Source organism: Adelges cooleyi, unplaced genomic scaffold (assembly GCF_023614345.1).
Source record: "Adelges cooleyi isolate 19-005CV unplaced genomic scaffold, UGA_ACOO_1.1 ACOO_flye_CR_arks_rails_tigmint_CR_PRNA_11, whole genome shotgun sequence".
Taxonomy (NCBI): domain Eukaryota; kingdom Metazoa; phylum Arthropoda; class Insecta; order Hemiptera; family Adelgidae; genus Adelges; species Adelges cooleyi.
Genome location: NW_026095763.1, coordinates 570,492 through 589,062, shown reverse-complemented (window position 1 = coordinate 589,062; position 18,571 = coordinate 570,492). Strand labels below are relative to the sequence as shown.

The window sequence follows — 18,571 nt, the reverse complement described above, 5'->3', positions numbered from 1 at the left end:
CAAAAAAAATCAATATTTTTTAAACCGGATACAATGCCAATGCCTGTATTGACACAGCATAATATTGTAATCAAATTAAATGTAAAAAAAACCAAATTTATTTTATAAGTAATTATTGTATAAATATATTACCAGTAATTATTGCCAGAATGAAGAATAACCAAGTTATGAAAGAAAATATTTTTATAAAATGCATATTGTCTAAGACAATTAGACAGCGCTTAAATTTTAGATTACAATTTAAGTTATTGCTACGGAATTATTAGCACGAAAAACGTTAAACTCAGTACAAGGGCCAAAGTTGTCTGAATTTGATAGAGTTTTTATACGACAACAACTGCTGCACGGTAAATTCAACACGAATACTTGTTGGAGTACCAGACATTTGACATTGTAGACACAGTCATAAATTGTAGTTTTATATTGCAAATATTGCATTATCTATACCTACATGGATTGCGATTTTCTTTTTTTATGTACCTACAAAAGTTGTTATTGATTAATGTACAAGTGGTTTTCGGAAATCTTATTTCATTACTTATGATACGGGTGGCGGATGCTTCGCCGTATCGTGAATGTAATAACACAATGTTCGGTATCACGGTTGTCTTTATTCCACGTAAACGATAACAATTTCACTAGGTATAGGTGAGGGCTGGACTCAAGTAAGTACAGCCACTCACGCTGGCGAAATGGGCACGTACTTGACCTCGCAAATGGGGATCTTTATTATAATTTATAAGATGTACAGATGTATCGGAGATATGATGGGGTGACTAGCCGGAACGTAGGGCTGCACCAATAAGCGCCTACGGACTTGAGAAAGGCACTAAGTCTGATTTTTTAGGGTTTGGGAAGGAGGAGGGGAGGGTGTTAGAAATAAAAAAAAACGAAAAGTGAAGGACATTATTATTCATACTGACTCGCTTAAGCATATTTTTAAAATATTTAAAAAAAAAAACAGAAATTCTAGCAAGGCGCATACAATTTGCATCTATATTTAATAAGTAGTATAAACTTGGCTAACTTTTTTCTTATTACAAAAAATAATATTAGGTATCGAAGTTCTGAGAATTTGATTTTCCTTTTTATTAACTAGGCTTACTCAAATGATAGTTGTATATGAAAGTACGCCCAACTGATAATTGTATTCTATAACCAAGTACCTATTTTACATTTAATCTAGGTACGCGCTCTTTTGAAAAATTAAAATGTAATAATTAATAACAAGTCTGAATAAAATTAAGCTAATTAAGTATGATTTTTTTAAAAATTTTAATTTTTTGAGAATGCTATTGAGAATATTTCGCGACAAATGTCGTAGCTAAATAGGACTTCATCAGGAATCACCAAGACTAGCATGGTACGCTTAACGTCGTTGTAGCAGCCAGCATGTTAAAGCAACACGCTAGCTAGTTTTTTTACCGATTTTTATGTAGCGTTATTTTAGTTAATTTTTCGGTGACATTTTTTGCGCGCTGTGAGAACCTAGGAAAATGGGCAATAAACTGAATGAGAGCCACGATGTTATGATTTCGCTAAAAGAAAAGAATCGGGAGCTTAACACGAGTAAGAGATATAGAGCGAAAGTGAAGATTTCCATGGAACTTTAACTATATAAATTGCATAGGGTCGTTTCTTTCATGATATCCCCCCTATTATAGGCAATTCTTCCATCAAACTATATGTTAGATTGATATGACATAGACGAGGAGCAACATGAGTCAACAGATCAATGGTTTTGACAAGAAATGGGCAAAAAATGGATTACAATCCGTAACCGATTACAAAGGGATTACTAAATTTTTATTAAATTTATTCCATAGTAATCCAAAATTATGGACTATGGGTTACTGGGTTAGTTGTGTTTTAATAATCTGAACCTATTGTATATAAATAACAATTGTTTACAGTTACATTAAAAATGTTTTTTAATAATGATTTACTTTGATACTAAGTAGTGAGGTATTTTAGAATTATTAAAAAAAACGTTAACATGTTGTTACAATTATAGTCACACGATTCGTATAAATCATTCATTTGAAAATGGTTCATAATTTAAAGAAAAATGGGATTTGAACATATTAGAACCCCGGGCGCGGGGACCGGGATGTTCAAGAACGCCATGTTAACGTTCTATTAACGTCCGTTAATAGAAATAAAAAAATTTACTATATAGATTTTGAAAAATATTGTACGAAAAAAGAAAACTGTTATAATCAAGTTATTATATCTATAAGCTTATATATTTTTTAATAATCATAATAAAACGATAAATTACAAGGTTTGTAGTTTTTATAGTTTATCAACTAAGTGATACAAAAACAAATTTGGATATATTACATTTTTGATTCTCACAGTGGTCACTCTCGGTGGACGCAAATGTGGCCAGATACCAAAAAAATCGTGTTACATATAAATTCAATAAGATTTTTTCTCCTGATTTCAAATCTGAAATAATTTTTTTCATAAGACCATTTTTTAATGAGATACAAGTTCTATTTTAAATAATTTTTAAATAAAAAAAAAATTAATACCATTTATTGTACCCTTAGAGCATCCCGAATGTCTCATTTGAAGCTCGGTAGAACTTTACATGACACCTGTATATATATTGTATAATTATTAGAGTTAGATTATTTAACAGTGTGACCGCCCGTTATAGCTCCTCGGGCGATGTATTAAATTAATAAGGGAGACTTTAAGGCCACTTAGACGTAGAAGCGGCTTAGTCAACCGTTTCCCTGTAAGAATCCGTCTATTTTAGCTTTATCGACGGCTTCTTTGTCTAGCCTAGCTAGCTAGCCAAGTAGGTCCGTTACAGTTCAAACGTAATACATCATATGTCTAGATATTGGTTGAATTAAAATCCTTATTAGTTCAGAAATCACCGGCTATGCCAGTATCCGGTAATGACGTACTGTACGTTTATAATTTAACCATCAGAATAAATTACACGTGCCATGGAGCATTAAAGGTACTCTGATACTTGTTAATTGTTTGATACTTAAGACGTCTATTAGTTACTAGAAGTGTGGTAGAATGATATATTTGTGTACCCTGTGACGGTTATTTAGAAGATCAAGAGTACATAACATGAATGAAATGTCTAGAGGGCAATCTGTGTATATATTAAATATAAAAGGAATTGAAGTGTATTAAATAAGAAAAAATATTTTTGATTATTCGAGTCAGAGTATAGAATTATAAGCGGTTAAATAAAATAACTTTTAAGTTTTTAGATCTGGACAGTCACATAATAATAATAATATTCAGTGCATCAAATACCTATATTATTTGATACTTATCCACAGACATATTTTATATATAATGGATAAATTGATATACATTCATAATTTATACATCATAAGTAAACCATGAAAGGTATACATCCAAACATTGATTTTTTTTTAGATGGCTAACCAACAATTCATCCTATTAAATGATATTAATTAAACATTTAAAAATAATTTTATTTTTCATTATTCAATAGAGTAGTATCAATTTCAACAAATTTAGCAAAATCTATTTTTCAGGATGGACCGATGACTTATATTATTATACAGAATTTGAACAACCAACATGAGTAAATTGCTAACAGTTTACTTTATTAACGTGTATAAAAAAAATGCATAAAAGAGACAATAATATTAATTTTAAAAAAATCTGAATCAGAACAAAATACTAAATTTTCACTTTATATTATAGCTACAGAGATCTTAATTATAGTAACTATTATGTTTAAATGCTACTAAATAAATATTAGTTCATTAAATCTTTACTGAACATTTATGCAGCCCGCCTTTATTAAGTCGCAGCTCGCCATAAATGTTTTATAATAATAATAATTGAAGCAAAAATTTTACTTACTATAAAATAAAGTATAAAAAAAACCAAAATCGATAAGAATATTATGAAATTAAAAAGAAATACCGTCATTATTCGTCTATAACGAATTTCTTAAATGTTATAGTCCTTTCATTTATTATTAGATTATAGATTTTTATGCAACTTTACATTGTGAATAAAATTAGCAGATGTATAACCTACTGTATAAAAAAATATAGTTTAAAAAAACTAAAAAACACGCTTAAATAGTAAAATAAACTAAAAAGTAGAAAATAATTTTCAATATAGAAATCAATTAATAAAAAATAAATAGTATTATTGTGAAAAAAGCGTGGGGTGCTACATACATCAGTTCTTGAAAAGCGCCCCACGCTTTTTTCACAATAATACTATTTATTTTTTATTAATTGATTTCTATTTTGAAAATTATTTTCTACTTTTTAATTTATTTTACTATTTAAGCGTGTTTTTTAGTTTTTTTAAACTATATTTTTTTTATTTTCCACTTTTTAGTTCAATGTGCTTTAAAATCGTGTTTTTTTAATTCTAGTACATACGTGTCTCTATTACTTGAAAACTTCAGGTAAACAACAATGAATACACGCATGTACGTTCGGTTGCCTATCTCTTTTTGTTACATAGTTACATACAAACATACATACAAGTGAAGCTAATATAAGCGTGTTAATAAAAAATCATTAGTAACCCATTAAAATCATTAAGAAACCCTTTTAATTCTGATCATTCCTATCGTTGGAAGAATTATAACATTTTTTATAATTTGTTTGATTAGGGCGCATAACAAGTACCAATACAAGTGAAAAACATAATATGATGTTTAGTTGTTTGTCGAAAACAAGTTGTATTTTTAAGTCTTCTGTTTAGTTTTTGTGTTTTTTCTTTACTGTTTGAACATTTCGTTATAGTTATTATAAATGTTATGCTTCGGCTAAAACATAATAAAATAAATTCAAATTTTCATTATAATATTAATGTTCTCAGTTTCGATTAGCTTAGGTTTAGTCAGTGTTTCATCTAATATGAATTCGTACTCGATGAAATGCTAAATTAGGTATACAAGGTGATCCAGTATTCCATGTAACCACGAAAGAGCATTTTCATGTCTCGTTGAAGTACCGAATAAATTTAGAGTAGTAGTGGAAATATAGATATTGAACAAGCTAGTATCTAAGGTGACTAATAAACATATCAAGTTTCTGGCTAATATTTTAGTGTTTTCATAATATCTGACTTTAAACAATTCATAGGAAATATGATCTGTTAAATTACATTGAATTTTTTTTATTTAAAATTTTATCGTGGTGAATACAACATATCCCTTATCTCTAATCTCTTATCAGAGATGTGCCAGAGCTAATGTCTTGTCTAAGTTGTAACAGCACGCAGTAAAAACACAAAAAAAAAATATCATATTATAATTTACAAATTATTATAATAGAATAGAATTAATTTATATAAAAATAAAATACAATTTCAGTTAAATTTTTTATGTAAATAAAGCAACTTTAGATATCAGAGTAATATTTTTTTAGAAAACTTGTCCTCTATACAATTTACAGAGCATCTTTAATACTTAATAGATCGATTTAAACATTGTACAATAGGTACTACATTTTGCTGTAGCTATAGCTTACTATTTTTTTTTTACAACACATTTTTCAAATTTTGTCTTTTAAAAAAAAAATATACATATATTATACAGGTTACTAAGTTTAGACATTATTAAATATTTTTTTCAATTTATAACAATTTCAGTAAAATAAACACATGTTTTTTATTCTATCTAAATGATCAACAGACATCCAGAATATAACAATTGCAAACCATTTCAAATTTAACGTAAAACCAAAAAAAATAAATATTGTTTAACCTTTTTATTTGGGGTAATAAAAATTATATTGAAAAAAATGTGTATACATGTACGACATAATGTAAAATTTAAATAAATAATTATTTGATTCTTGAAATTAAAAAATAAATCATGAATAGAAAACTATTATGTGTTGTTTAAATAAAAATTGCCCTGTCGAAACAATATAACTTCAAACTAAAAATGTATGATAATAAATACATAAGATTAATATAAAAGCCCATCAATACATAGTATTTTTCTATTTAATAATTTAAACACATACTATATTTACTCATATAACAGAATGTATAATACCAGTAAAATAATATTGACGGCTAACAGACAAACGGCTGTATATGCCGTAACAATATATTAGGCAAAACAAAATACATTAAATGAGCCCACTCTAGTGCCTATAGCTACAACCATTATTGAGAAATTTCAATTTTTCTTTTCGCAGTATCAGCCTTTTTTGAAATTGTAATTAACAAGTATGAAAGAATCAGACCTGTGCGCCATCGTATGAACAAACCAGCCATTTTCAAACAATAAGAATGGACATATAAGCTAAATTGGCGGATACGTACGAAAAAACCCCTGTTTGATCTTTAACGTAAAACGTGTCCACACAAATGTTAAGTTTAAGTTCATAAATGGGACTTTGTTTAACTATTCATAGAAAGTTAATCAGTGTAACTTAAGTTTAAATATTGATAATAATATTTAATAAAAAAATATAATGTTTGCCTGTTAGCCGTTGTGAAATGTGTTTATCTGAAAACTTCAATATATTTTTTTATATTTCTTAAAACATATTAAAACTCTTGAAAAGTATACAAGATATTGGACTATAAATAATAATAACTAGACTGGTACGGAAGACAATGGAAAACCACCACGCCGCATATACCCCAAGCTTGCTTTACTCGTATATTACCTACAACAGTTACTGCTGACTTTGTGCATCCCTCGCTTATTGATGTGAGCACCAGTTTCAGGGTCTTTAAATGTCACAGAATGATTAACTGTTCGGTGTTGATAACCTTCATCTTCTAAGCAGTCGTAACTCTAAAATGTAATTATTATATTATTTTACTTAAATAACTTAAGACGAATTTACTGAGACTACCTACTTTCCAGCAATCGCTTATGATGGTGGTGCCCGGAATAATCCATTCTTTTATAATGAAAATAAAAGTGGATTTATCTCCTCAATCGACGGGCACTAAAAACAACAATTGGTTTCCCGTTCAACACCGCAGAATACCCATTGACCATCAACGTGATGTCCACTATTATACTTCCGTCTTCCAAATTTTGACCCGTCAATTTCTTCTACCTTTCCCTCAGCGCCTGAGTAAAAATAAAATAATTGTAAAATGTAAATTGTAAAATTTCAAGATATCGTTTGGCCCAGTTTAAACCCAATGACTGCCATAATAAGTATATTTAGTATTCTCAAGCATTCTCTTTTGTCTAAACTAGATTTGTTATAAATATGTTATATTTCAGTAAAATTGATATTATGCAAAGCAAATAGGTAAAAACTCATTATCTATTTGATTTTTTGTCCAAAAAATATTTAGCTATTTTACCACAAATAATGTCATAAGAATAAAAAAAAAATGTTTAACTTGAATAAAAAACTACGCAAAACACAAGTTTTTAAGACAAAATTGAATAATCCCAAAATCGAATTATTTGTTGGGTTGTGTCATAACGTCAATCTAATTAGCAATTATGTACTTTACCAGTCACTAAATATGTAGAAGCGTTTATTCGTCCATAAAACTTTTTCTCCTTAAACAGCATTTCTCGAATTGTTATGCCTCCAAAAAATCAAATACAATTTGTACTCATGTTATACTTATTTTAACGTTGTAAATATCCAATAATGCGTTTTTTCTCTGGCCTGAAAATATAATAAAAATAAATAAAATAATAATAAACTAATAAGTAATAATAATAACAATTTACTATTATTCGAGGTAACTAATTCTCGGGGTTTATTCGTAATAACTAATAATAGACATTAAACAATAACAATAAAATGTATTGGTCTGTTACCGTAAGGGCAGGCAAAACCAAGAGGTATGTCGGTAACTTGTGATCTCCACGAAATGGCTGCCGGGATTCTCTCTGTAAGGAATACAAGGTCGACGAAAAATACCGTCGGCCATTTTTCGGCTATCACAAATTGCTGACATACCTGTTTATTATGCCACGATTCACTCAATTCTCAACGGGGTAACGCGCCACTGACGCTTTTGTTATCACAGGGGAAAAAACAGTCCCCCCCCAGCCGTTGTTTATTTATTCCATGAAATTCACCCCTAGCAGCCATTTGTGTTTAGCTCCAAAGCAATGCGCGGTCATGTAGCCATTGCAGCTGCATCGATTTTTGCGTGCAAACAGACAACACCTGGACTCTGGGGCGAGTAGTATCCTGCGGTAGCGACGCACAAACGCCTTGTTGGTCTTGCAAATTAGTTAAATAACCATTAAAAACGGACTTCAAATTACCTGTTAGGTTCTTATTGAATTACATAAAGGAACGACCGATACTTTGTTAAGTGAGTACATATTTTATTGTCATCCTAGTTTGATATTTAAATATAATTTATAGCCTGTAGGTATTTACCATATATTAGTTGTTATGGGAAAGCAAAAAAAACAGGATACACCCTCAAAAAAACTACATTCATTTCACATTCTGTAAATTCCATGTAGGTACCTACGTTAAATATCATTTATTTCCCTTTAACCCATTGTCAACACTTATTTATTTGATTCAATCAATAAGCATATTATGTCATTATTGTTGTATTAACATGCAACACAATAAAGAATAACCCAGTCTAGAATTTTCTTCACTTATTTAAACATTTTTTTTTTTTAAACATGGATTTATAATTATTAATATTTTTGCTTTCTAAGAACATTTTTACACTTAATTTACAATTTGCCAGTTATCTTAATTAATAAATTTAATTATAACTAAGACATTGTTGTAACTTAAAAACTCTTTATAATAGAATACACATTATTTAAAATATAAATATTATGTTTAATTAGCTTTTGTTTTTTTAATTTTGCCTAACATTAAAAAAATGTTAAAAATAATCAACAATACAATTTTAAATAACCCTAAATGACAATAGTGTCAATATTTGGAACAGGTAACTTTTAGTTATAAATAAATAAAAACCTTATTTTTTATTTTTAATAATAAAGAACTATTATTTTCCAGGGCTTGAAAACGTTAAATAATAAAGTTATACTTATAGAAAATGGAAGATGTGAGGTTTGACCTACAAGAAGAAACTGATTATATCAACTCTGTAAATCAATCACCAGTGACCTTTATTCAAGAATATGCAGTTAAGCGAAAACTATGGCCTCGATACGATCTTGTGTACAATGGCTTAAGACAATTGCCCTATAAATTTGTCTATAGATTGGAATTAGATGGCTACGAAGTATTAGGAGAAGGTAGTTCAAAAAAAGAAGCCAGACAAGCAACAGCTGGAAAACTATTTGAAAAACTAATTGCCGATCAACCGGATTTATTAGTAAACGAATTTAAAGAGTTAAATATTAAAAATGTTGTGTCCCCTTTTGAAAAAACCATTAAGGAAAATTTCGTTGGACAACTAAATGGTATCTGTTGCAAACTACAAATAAATTTGCCTATATATGAAGAAATACGTGAAGAAGGGAAAGATCATGCAAAAATGTTTACTATCAATTGCCGAATCAGTAGTCTATGCGAGGAAGCAATCCACAAAACTAAACAACAAGCCAAACATTTGGCTGCCCAGCAAATGATGGCAAGACTATTAACTATGGATGAAAAATTTTTCACTATACCTAAAAATACTCACATATTTGGCAATAACGCTAATCCAGAATTTATGAAGGTGAAAAAAAACGCATGTATGGATGAAATAGTATCAAACTATCATTTACTCTTCAAGCAAACCAAATTCCCTAACACTGAGACTCTGGATCAACTCGTTCAGCAATACAACTCTGATGGCGAATTAAATTTAGACAATCCCCTTGATGTTTTAAATAAAGTTGTCGAAGAATGCGAAATGTCGTTAAGTAAAACAATAGTAGATACGGAATCTGGTTATTGTTGTATTTTATCTATCATAAGTGTCTATCCATCGGTCACTGGTTTACAACTAAACTATAGTTGTTCTTTAGCAGAAAAAGACGCTGCAAAAGACTTGCTTACCAACATGTGTATTTTGTATAGCTAGTTATCGCATACTCGGCATAGGTATTTTTCCTCTATTAGCCAAAGATGGCAGAAAATAGTCAACGAAAACGTGACATATTCAGAGCCAAATATTCTGAATGGCTCAAAGGACCAAACTTTAAATTTACTGTTGAACATCAGGTAATACAACCTCCTCGTGTTAAATATGACGGTCGTCCCCAAAAAAATTTTGCCGATTTAAGTGACAAAACTAAAAAAAGGAAGGTCAAAAGTTTGTTGGAGGCAGGGCAAGAAAAACTCATTTTTGCTTCGCAACTCTCTCTATATGCTTCAGGAAATAGAACTGCGTCACAGGTTTTAAAAAATTTTAATTCAAATCTTCCGACCCCCTCTACATCAAATATACATCCCACAAGCAGTTCCACTTTAAGTAACATGCGATTACTATCACCCGAAGAAGCTCTAGCTAAATTTGTTGACTGTAAGATGTCTAGAGCATCTTACGAAAGTCAGAAAAACAGCGAAAGAAGCAGGCCATAAGTTGTATCCACCATACTACTTAATCACTAGTACCAAGAAAGCCTGTTGCGTACCAGAAGACAAGATGACCATTACCGAGTCAAGAGCTGATTTGTCTTTGCAGGCTATTTTAAACTTGACAGCACAAAGACTGTGTCAAGTTCAGCAGCCTGTTCATAAGCATCTAATAGACGAAGGATTAGAACACTTCATCCTTTTTAGCAAATGGGGATGCGATGGAAGTGGAGGACGAAGTAGTTACAAGCAAAAAAGAAGTGTTTCCGCTACTAATGATGAATGTTTATTCATGTACTCATTTGTACCCATACATCTTTGTCCTACAAATGTTGAGCCTAAACGGTACGCCTGGCAAAACCGTGTTGTTGTTCGTGATGAGCGATTTGGGGTAGTTGAATTATATAAGAGTAACACGAGAGTAAAGTATCACGGATGATTATATTATTCGTGAAATATAAATACAGTGATATATAAAATACAAGCTCCGTTTGGTGATCCCAATGGAAGTGTAGTTCGGCGGCGGCGGCGGCTGCAGCCGGTGACCGTCCGGCGAGCGCGGCCTGTCGGACGATTGGAAGGGGAAGCGGGCGCGGGCGCCATCCGGCGGTGGCGAGTGTGATAGCACTCGCCCACCACCGGAGTCGCGATGCGACCGCGTCATACTCCCCCCCCCCAGTCTGACAGGGAGTACTATCGGGGCAGCCTCCTGGAATAAGTTGATGGCCGGCGTGACCTCCATGACCTCGGTGCAGACGATGGCTGGGCTGACGGTGGCTGCTGGCCGGGCGTGGTTGGCGTGACCAATCCCGTGCCGCGGCGAGTGGGTGCCGTAGGTGACGTCTGGGCCAATGGTTGGTGCTGGACGGCAGTCATCGGCGCAGGTGACATCTGGGCCAACGTGGGTTGCTGGACAGGCGTGGTTGGGGCGGACGGCGTCAGAGCCGGTGGTAGACGGGACAATGACCGTCCGGATCCGTGGGCTTCGGGTTGGGGCCGGAACCGTCCCATACTGTCACGTACGCTGTGCCGGTGATTGGGCCGCTCCTGCTCCTGGTGGATCAGCGTGTACTGTGCTGGCTGGTGGGGACGACGGTGGAGGGTGGCGGCCTCTGGTCGGGATGGACGTGGCCTGACGGCGGCGCACAGTGGTAAAAATAGCTAATCTAGGTGGACATTGCCCATAACTTCTACACAATAGTTGAAATCACTTGAAAGTTTGTCAGTATCTTCTTAAGATACTTATCGTTACTTGTGTATAATCTTTATTATTATGTGGTAATGGTTAAACGACAAAAATCATACAAAAAGAATATTTTGTTTATTTTAAAAAATTAACATATGTTCTACATAAATGTAGAATAATATAGAATATTATAAAATAAACAAAAAATATTTTTTTATTTACAAAATGTATTAAATATTTTGTTAAAAAGAAAATGTATATATCTGTTAATTTAAAATCCAAAATGAAAGGAAGAAAATAAGACGATGAATAAAAATAGAAGAAGAATAAAATCAAAATTTTTGTTACCAACTTCCTACTTTAATGTTCCATTTCTAGGGACTCGGAATAGTCATTAGATCTACTATCAGAGCCAAATGGCTCTGATAGTAGATCTAATAATTCATCCGGGAAACATTTATCTTGGTAATTGAAATTTGCACTATCATTTGCCAATGTTGATATGTATGGGTCCGATGAATATAGAAGGGTGTGGAATAAGTCTTCCATCGTACTTTTTCGGATGATTTTTCTGGTATGCTCTCATCTGAATCTTCTCAAATCCTTATTTCTGGCTTCGAGGGCTTCTTCGGACATCATTCCAATTGCCATGGAACACGAATCTATTATTTCATGTGCGTGAATTAATAATTTATGCACACTTGCTGGCATTGCGTACCATTTATAAACAGACACATATAGTTCAGCCGTCTTTTTTGTGTAAGCTGAAAAACGCTCAACATTGATAGTGAATCCACTAGAGATAGCCTGAAGAATAATACTGAACCTTTTCAGCAATTCTTCGTTAATTCCTGTTATCGCTGCGACAAGAGTATAATATTCAAAAAAACGAGCTGCTGTGTTCCCATCGTTAGTTATTCCAAAGCCTTGTTTCACAACATCGACAAGCAATCCGGTTTTTTCCCGCAACTGTCTTTGTACATCACTTTTGGTTTTCTCGAACATTTCCAAATCGATTGAATGTTTTTTGTAAATTCGCCATTTGAGTACTTGTAGCCGATAAGCAATACTCAAAAACATCTCGAGGCAGCGAATGTAGGCGTGAAGTGAAGAAATTCCGAAGTCGTACTGTGTTGTATCCTTTGGACAGTGATATTCCCATCAAATTTGTTGAGGGTATACTCGGCACAATACATTTTAACAATTACATTGAAAAAGTTAAGATGCTAAAAAAAGTCTTCCATATGTTATTGACTATATTAAGTTCCAAACTATAACCTTGGTATATAAGAGAGGAGTGTTAATGATAAAAAACGAATATTTATTTTCATTTTTAAAATTTATTTACAAAATGAATACATTAAATATAATTATTTATTTAAATATATTAATAAAAAATTGTTTTTGGAACTCTCTGCCTTGCTGGTCTATTTATTTCCTCACTTCTTTTACCACGTAATGCAGAGACTGCCGATCGATGCTCTCGAAGCCAAACCTTCACATATGGTCGTGGATTGAAATCTGCAATAGGAGGGCCATTTATGAAGATGAACATCAAATCTGACACATTTTCAATTGTTAAACGAGTTCTTAAATCAGTTATCGTGAGGTTCATATCGGAAAACCCTCGTTCGCAATCAGCTGTTGTTGTGGGGAGTATGTTCAGCGTTTTTATCAGACTAGAATAAGCATTACGTGTACGAAAATCTATAACACTTTCAAACTCAGATAAACCAAATCTACATGCCACTCTTTTGACTTCATCTTCTCCTCTGGCGTCGTCGGTTTCCGTTTTAAATACTTCGTCGATCACCTACACAATAAAAGAAAATTTCATTTAAACAATGGCCTATTATAGTAAATGCAATTATACTTAGAAATTTCCTTTACCTTTAGGTCTTCTAACATTGTACTATTTTCATGGTCTTTGAACAAACGTTGACGCATGTTGTCAACTAAGTTCTGCAAAAACTGAAGCCTGTTTATCCCTCCAGAATTTGTTATTGTAATTTTGACACCTTTATGAACTGATTTTTGAATAGCTTTAGCTACTTCCATTTCTTTTTCACCAGGATTAGCCTTCAAGCTTTCTAGAATCCTAATTGTTCTGCACATCTCCGATTGAGCTTGCATTAAAGTTGTTTTCCTAGATTGAAGTATGCGAGATAACATTCCAAGTTCAGAAAGGACATCGTAGAAGAGTCAAAGTTCATAAAGGAAGGAAGAAGATTCCAATTTTTTTTTTATCCCATTAGCTGTAGAATCACGAATTTCAGAGACGTGCGTATGAATACCAGGATAGTTGTTCCATATAGCCTTTACTGTTTGGAAGCTACTAGCAGACCAGCGGACATTTAAGATACGACCTATTTTTTTCATTTCAATGCCCACTTCCACACAAGCATGATCTAATCCCCTCGAGTTTTTGGGACTTTGGTGGTAATACGTGTAGAGTTTGTCCATGAAACTCTGGAAACGGGAAACACCAGTGCAGTTTTTTAAGACGTCGTGTACTGATAGTTCAAGGCGATGGCATAAACAATGCCATACGAATAGTTGCGGCATCTTTTCACACAATTTTGCAGCGACTCCAGCTTTTCTACCCATCATCACACTTGCACCATCGCTTGCAAACGCAATCCAATTCTTGAACGCAAACGACCTTGATATTCCTACACGTTTTAAACCTAACCATAAGGTTTTTTCAATAGTTTCAGCGTCTTGTCCATTCAGCTCAATCAGATCTAAGAATGCTACTATGGGATCATCTGTATTAAAATATGACAAAATATAAACAATTAAAGTGTACTTGGTGCTTAACGTAGTCGCTTCGTCCACCAAAATGGTGAATTTCGAGTCTGACTGTATAAGGCATGAGTCGTTTCCACATTTCCTTTGCTATAACATTTACCATTCGCGTAGCAATTGTCCGGCTATGCAAGGATGACCCCATGTCCAATCCATTGATTTGCTGAAGTTGTACAAGTTCTTCAAATTGCAAGAAGGGGCGATGGTTCTTTGCCATACAATACACCGTTTCAAAAATTCGCATATTTGAATCCATTTCCTTTTCGGATATATGTTCAAACATATTATCCAACATTTTTTTAGAGCTTTTCTCCGTAATTTGTTCTGCTAACACGTGAGATTTACTTTCTGAGTGTTGTTTAATTTTACTCCTCAAAGACGCCAGTTGATTTTTTCTATTACTTCCAGCAGCTATTATACCAAAATCTACCCATTCGGACGAGATTCGAATTTTACCATCAGCATTCGATTTTTGAAATTGAATACTTTTTTTTCCTTTAATACAAGTACTACATCCTAATTTCCCGTTTTGGCAATCTAACCATGGATTTTTTTCCTGAAATTCTGCCACTTGTTCGTTCGTCCATAATGTAGGCCACATTTTAGCACAATCGATATTATCCTTATTGGATGTTATCGAGGATAGACCAGCATCAGCAATTACATGAGCGTCACTTTTATTTTTTTTCCCTGGACCGGTCGTAAAAAATCTATCGATACTACCACGTTTCGAACTCATTTTAATTTGTATTACTAAAAAAAAGAACGATTAACGAAACAAATTTTCATTAGAAATACCCGAACACCAACCGAAGTGTAACTAACGAGGTCTAGTCTAGCCCGTCTGGGAATATAATACTATAAAAATAATCTCAATGAGAATGCATTCTATATAATATAACTGTCAAACTGTAAAAAGTATGAAATTGTAATATTATTATCGCTTGTGACGGCCTATTATAGGTCGATCATAATAGTGATAATGACAATTTAGTAAAATTGGGTTTACAGGATTGACGTTATTTTCCAAAATAATAATAATTTTATGAAAAAATAGGCCTGGTGCACAACATTTTACTTACTATCTTTATAAATATAATACATTTATAGACATGATTATTTTAGTACAACTACTATTCTGAGTATTCAGTATAACAACGTCGTAAAGATAACACTGACGAACGTCGTCCTAGTGCACAGTTTTTAGTTTTTACCGGCCGAAAACAATTTCCGTACCAAAAATAAAAATATATATTATTCGGTTTTCTATAAAGACATAAGCCCACTACAAAAAACAATAACTATTTTTTTTCACAAATGAATTGAGACTTGAGAGTATACGCAGTATACCCATGATTTATAAAAAAAATCTCGAGAGTATACGGCGTATATGGAGTATACCCTATGGGAACACCACTGCCTTTGGACGACTATATATTGATGGAAGATCATTCATTAACTTCGGGGTAGCGCCACATATGCTGCAGGTTTGAACCGATTTTCCAGTGTACGCACTAATAGTCTTGCCGTCAACCATGGTCATAGTGAATTTTAATTATATGAGTTGAGTTTTTCCCATCTACATATATCATTGTTGGCTGTAAACTTTCTATTTGCGATTCAATGTTCGTAATTTCCCTTTTTGTCTGTAGAGTAGTCTCTTTTTCAAAGACAATTTTTATTGGCCTACAAAACCGAGGAGACGACGATTTTTTGTTGTGCCAAATTATCTTATTGTCACCATTTGTTTTTAGCTGCAAAGGCATTAGGGAAATCTAATAGAGAGCTGAATCGGTAAAGTTGAAACTTTTGTTTGGGCCTTGCTCTTCTAAGTTCTCGTCTTCGCCATCATCAGAGTTTGATTGTAGTTGTCCACCATCCACATATCGTTGCTTATAGTTGGAATGACCGGAACTACCATCGCACCCCCATTCGCAGTATAATGTTAAGTCAGTAGAAACAACATTGCTCTTCAGAACTTCTTCCAAATACAAAGCCAACCGTTGACTGGTATGGTCTAGAAGGCCCTGTAAAGTGACTTGTGCTGATGTTTCTGTTATGATTATTGACTCATCGGCTGGATAACATAACTTCTTTGCCTCCAAAACTAAGGGGTAGGAGGGATAAATCGGGGCTGATCGATTGTTGGCTCCAGTTTGCATAGTTGTATATGAAAATTTGGTGAAACGTCCCTGAATAAAAAGTGCAAGTGCTTCTTCAGGCGAATAACGTTTTGGCGAAGAAATTGGAGTTTTGTATGCTTTTTTTAGAGCAGTAGCAATACCTGGGGAATTTTCTGTTACTTCTTTTACCAAAGCCGAAACATCTCGCTTTCCAGAAGCGTACAAGTTGAGGCGTGCAGCATATGAAAGCTCTTCATGGGAATAATTGTCCAACAAATGCTGAATTCGTCGCTTTTTTTGATTTTCCCCCAAATCTTCAAAAGGATTGCTGGTACGAGCTTTACTGCTACTAGGGCCAACAGAAAGCGTTCCAATATCCACTACACTCCCCTTCAGCCACTCAGAATTTTTTTTCAAAAAATTATGACGGCTCCATCGACTTTGAACCCACCGTGAACGCACATTTATCAAAAAACTGTCTACTTTTTTCATTACAAATTCCTTAGTGACCTCATCAGTAATGTCATATAAATTTAACTGTTGGCTGATGTATTGCTTGACCTCAGAAATTCTATCTTTTTCGTCAGTGTGTGCCACCCACACATCAAAAAGATCACTTTTAAAGATGGACATTTTTCTGAACAAAATTCAATATCTTAACCTTATGGATAGTGGCTTATCTGGGAGAGGGGGTTAGGGTTTTTAATCCCCCCTCCCCCCGAAAATTGTTTCTATATTTTCAAATATTATTATAAATATAAAATATGTACAAAAAATACGAAAATTAAAAAAATTACAAATAATAACTGACCCAGATGTTCTACTATTATTGTTATCGAATGAAATCATTTTTAGGTAATACAAATATTATACCTCGTATCGTAGGCTATTTAGATAAATTAATGATCGGTCGGCGATCACCACTACAGGTCAAAATATAACTCTTATCTCCAAACATAATTTTAGTGCATTTTGGAATTTCGAAAGCTTTTTTCATAACAATTAAATACATTTTGATTTGTAATAAACACTAAAAATAGAAAACACTGAATGAACGCTTTTATTTAAATTATAATTTGTTACACTTTTTCAACTTCTTCCACCCCAAATTTCTGAATATGCCGCTGCCTATGGGTCTGGATGGGTATGATTATAAGTTTAACATACTCTGTAGATGTTATACTTTAAAGCCATGTCACACGGGAGGCAATGAAACACAAAGAAAAAAAGTTACATCATTTCAAAAGTTGAGTTTTATGATAAGTTAAAGCGTCATTAATCTACCGGATAACTTAATACCTTTCAAAATCTGGTTATTGGCTAAATATGTTGCACTTACCTTTATTAAGTACACCCAAAAGGAAATAATTGAAATTTTTAAATTTGAAAGCCGGCAAAACAATAAATTACACAGTCTAAATTTTATAAGAACAGATAACCGCTTGTAGCGTTGGAAAGAGTGAAGTGTTTGAAAAAGCGTTAATACATCAAATCGAATTTTCAATGCAGTTTTTATCTCGTCAACCAGCTTTGATAAAAATACAAAGTCCATTCATCGATATGTTGACATGAAATTTTTTCTTAATGTCCACCTAGATTAGCTATTTTTACCACTGTGCGGCGTGTCCCTCTGGCTGACGGGGTCGATGATGATGATGACGACGAAAGTGGCGGCTGTCGTGGTCATGTCTGTAGGGTCGTTGGCTGCTGGGCTGGTTGTGGTTCTGGCCAGAGGTCCTATGGCTGGGACTTCTAGGTCTGCTATGGCTCTAGCTATGTACGGAACCGGCCAAACTCATTACCCGCATTCTGTCCATGAATGACCGCGAACTGTCTCCCTACTCCACGAGTTTGTCGCCGGTCATCGCTAAAATCGGAGCTCGCGCAGTGGGCAAAGATCGCTCCGATTTCGCGGAAAAACTGCGTGATGGAAGCCTCTTCAATTCGCAGCAAAGTACCCTTGAAGTATA

The 18,571-nt window shown here is 33.4% G+C and overlaps 2 protein-coding genes and 1 long non-coding RNA gene across 3 annotated transcripts; 1 reads left to right on the top strand and 2 right to left on the bottom strand.

Moving 5' to 3' along the window:
- Nucleotides 1-6,509: 6,509 nt before the first annotated feature.
- LOC126847629 (uncharacterized) lies at nt 6,510-7,629 on the bottom strand. The gene is made up of 3 exons (XR_007687112.1): nt 7,474-7,629; nt 6,856-7,075; nt 6,510-6,790 (listed from the first exon to the last, which is right to left on the bottom strand). It is a non-coding gene; the product is annotated as an uncharacterized LOC126847629 (long non-coding RNA).
- A 1,383-nt stretch (nt 7,630-9,012) lies between these two features.
- LOC126847608 (RISC-loading complex subunit TARBP2-like) lies at nt 9,013-10,024 on the top strand. The gene has a single exon (XM_050587914.1). It carries the CDS (start codon nt 9,013-9,015, stop codon nt 9,988-9,990), a length of 978 nt encoding a protein of 325 aa, XP_050443871.1. The 3' UTR covers nt 9,991-10,024.
- Nucleotides 10,025-13,057: 3,033 nt separating this feature from the next.
- LOC126847627 (uncharacterized) lies at nt 13,058-13,764 on the bottom strand. Its single transcript, XM_050587934.1, has 2 exons — nt 13,561-13,764; nt 13,058-13,483 (listed from the first exon to the last, which is right to left on the bottom strand). Exons 1-2 carry the CDS (start codon nt 13,726-13,728, stop codon nt 13,058-13,060), a joined length of 594 nt encoding a protein of 197 aa, XP_050443891.1. The 5' UTR covers nt 13,729-13,764.
- Between the last annotated feature and the right edge of the window lie 4,807 nt (nt 13,765-18,571).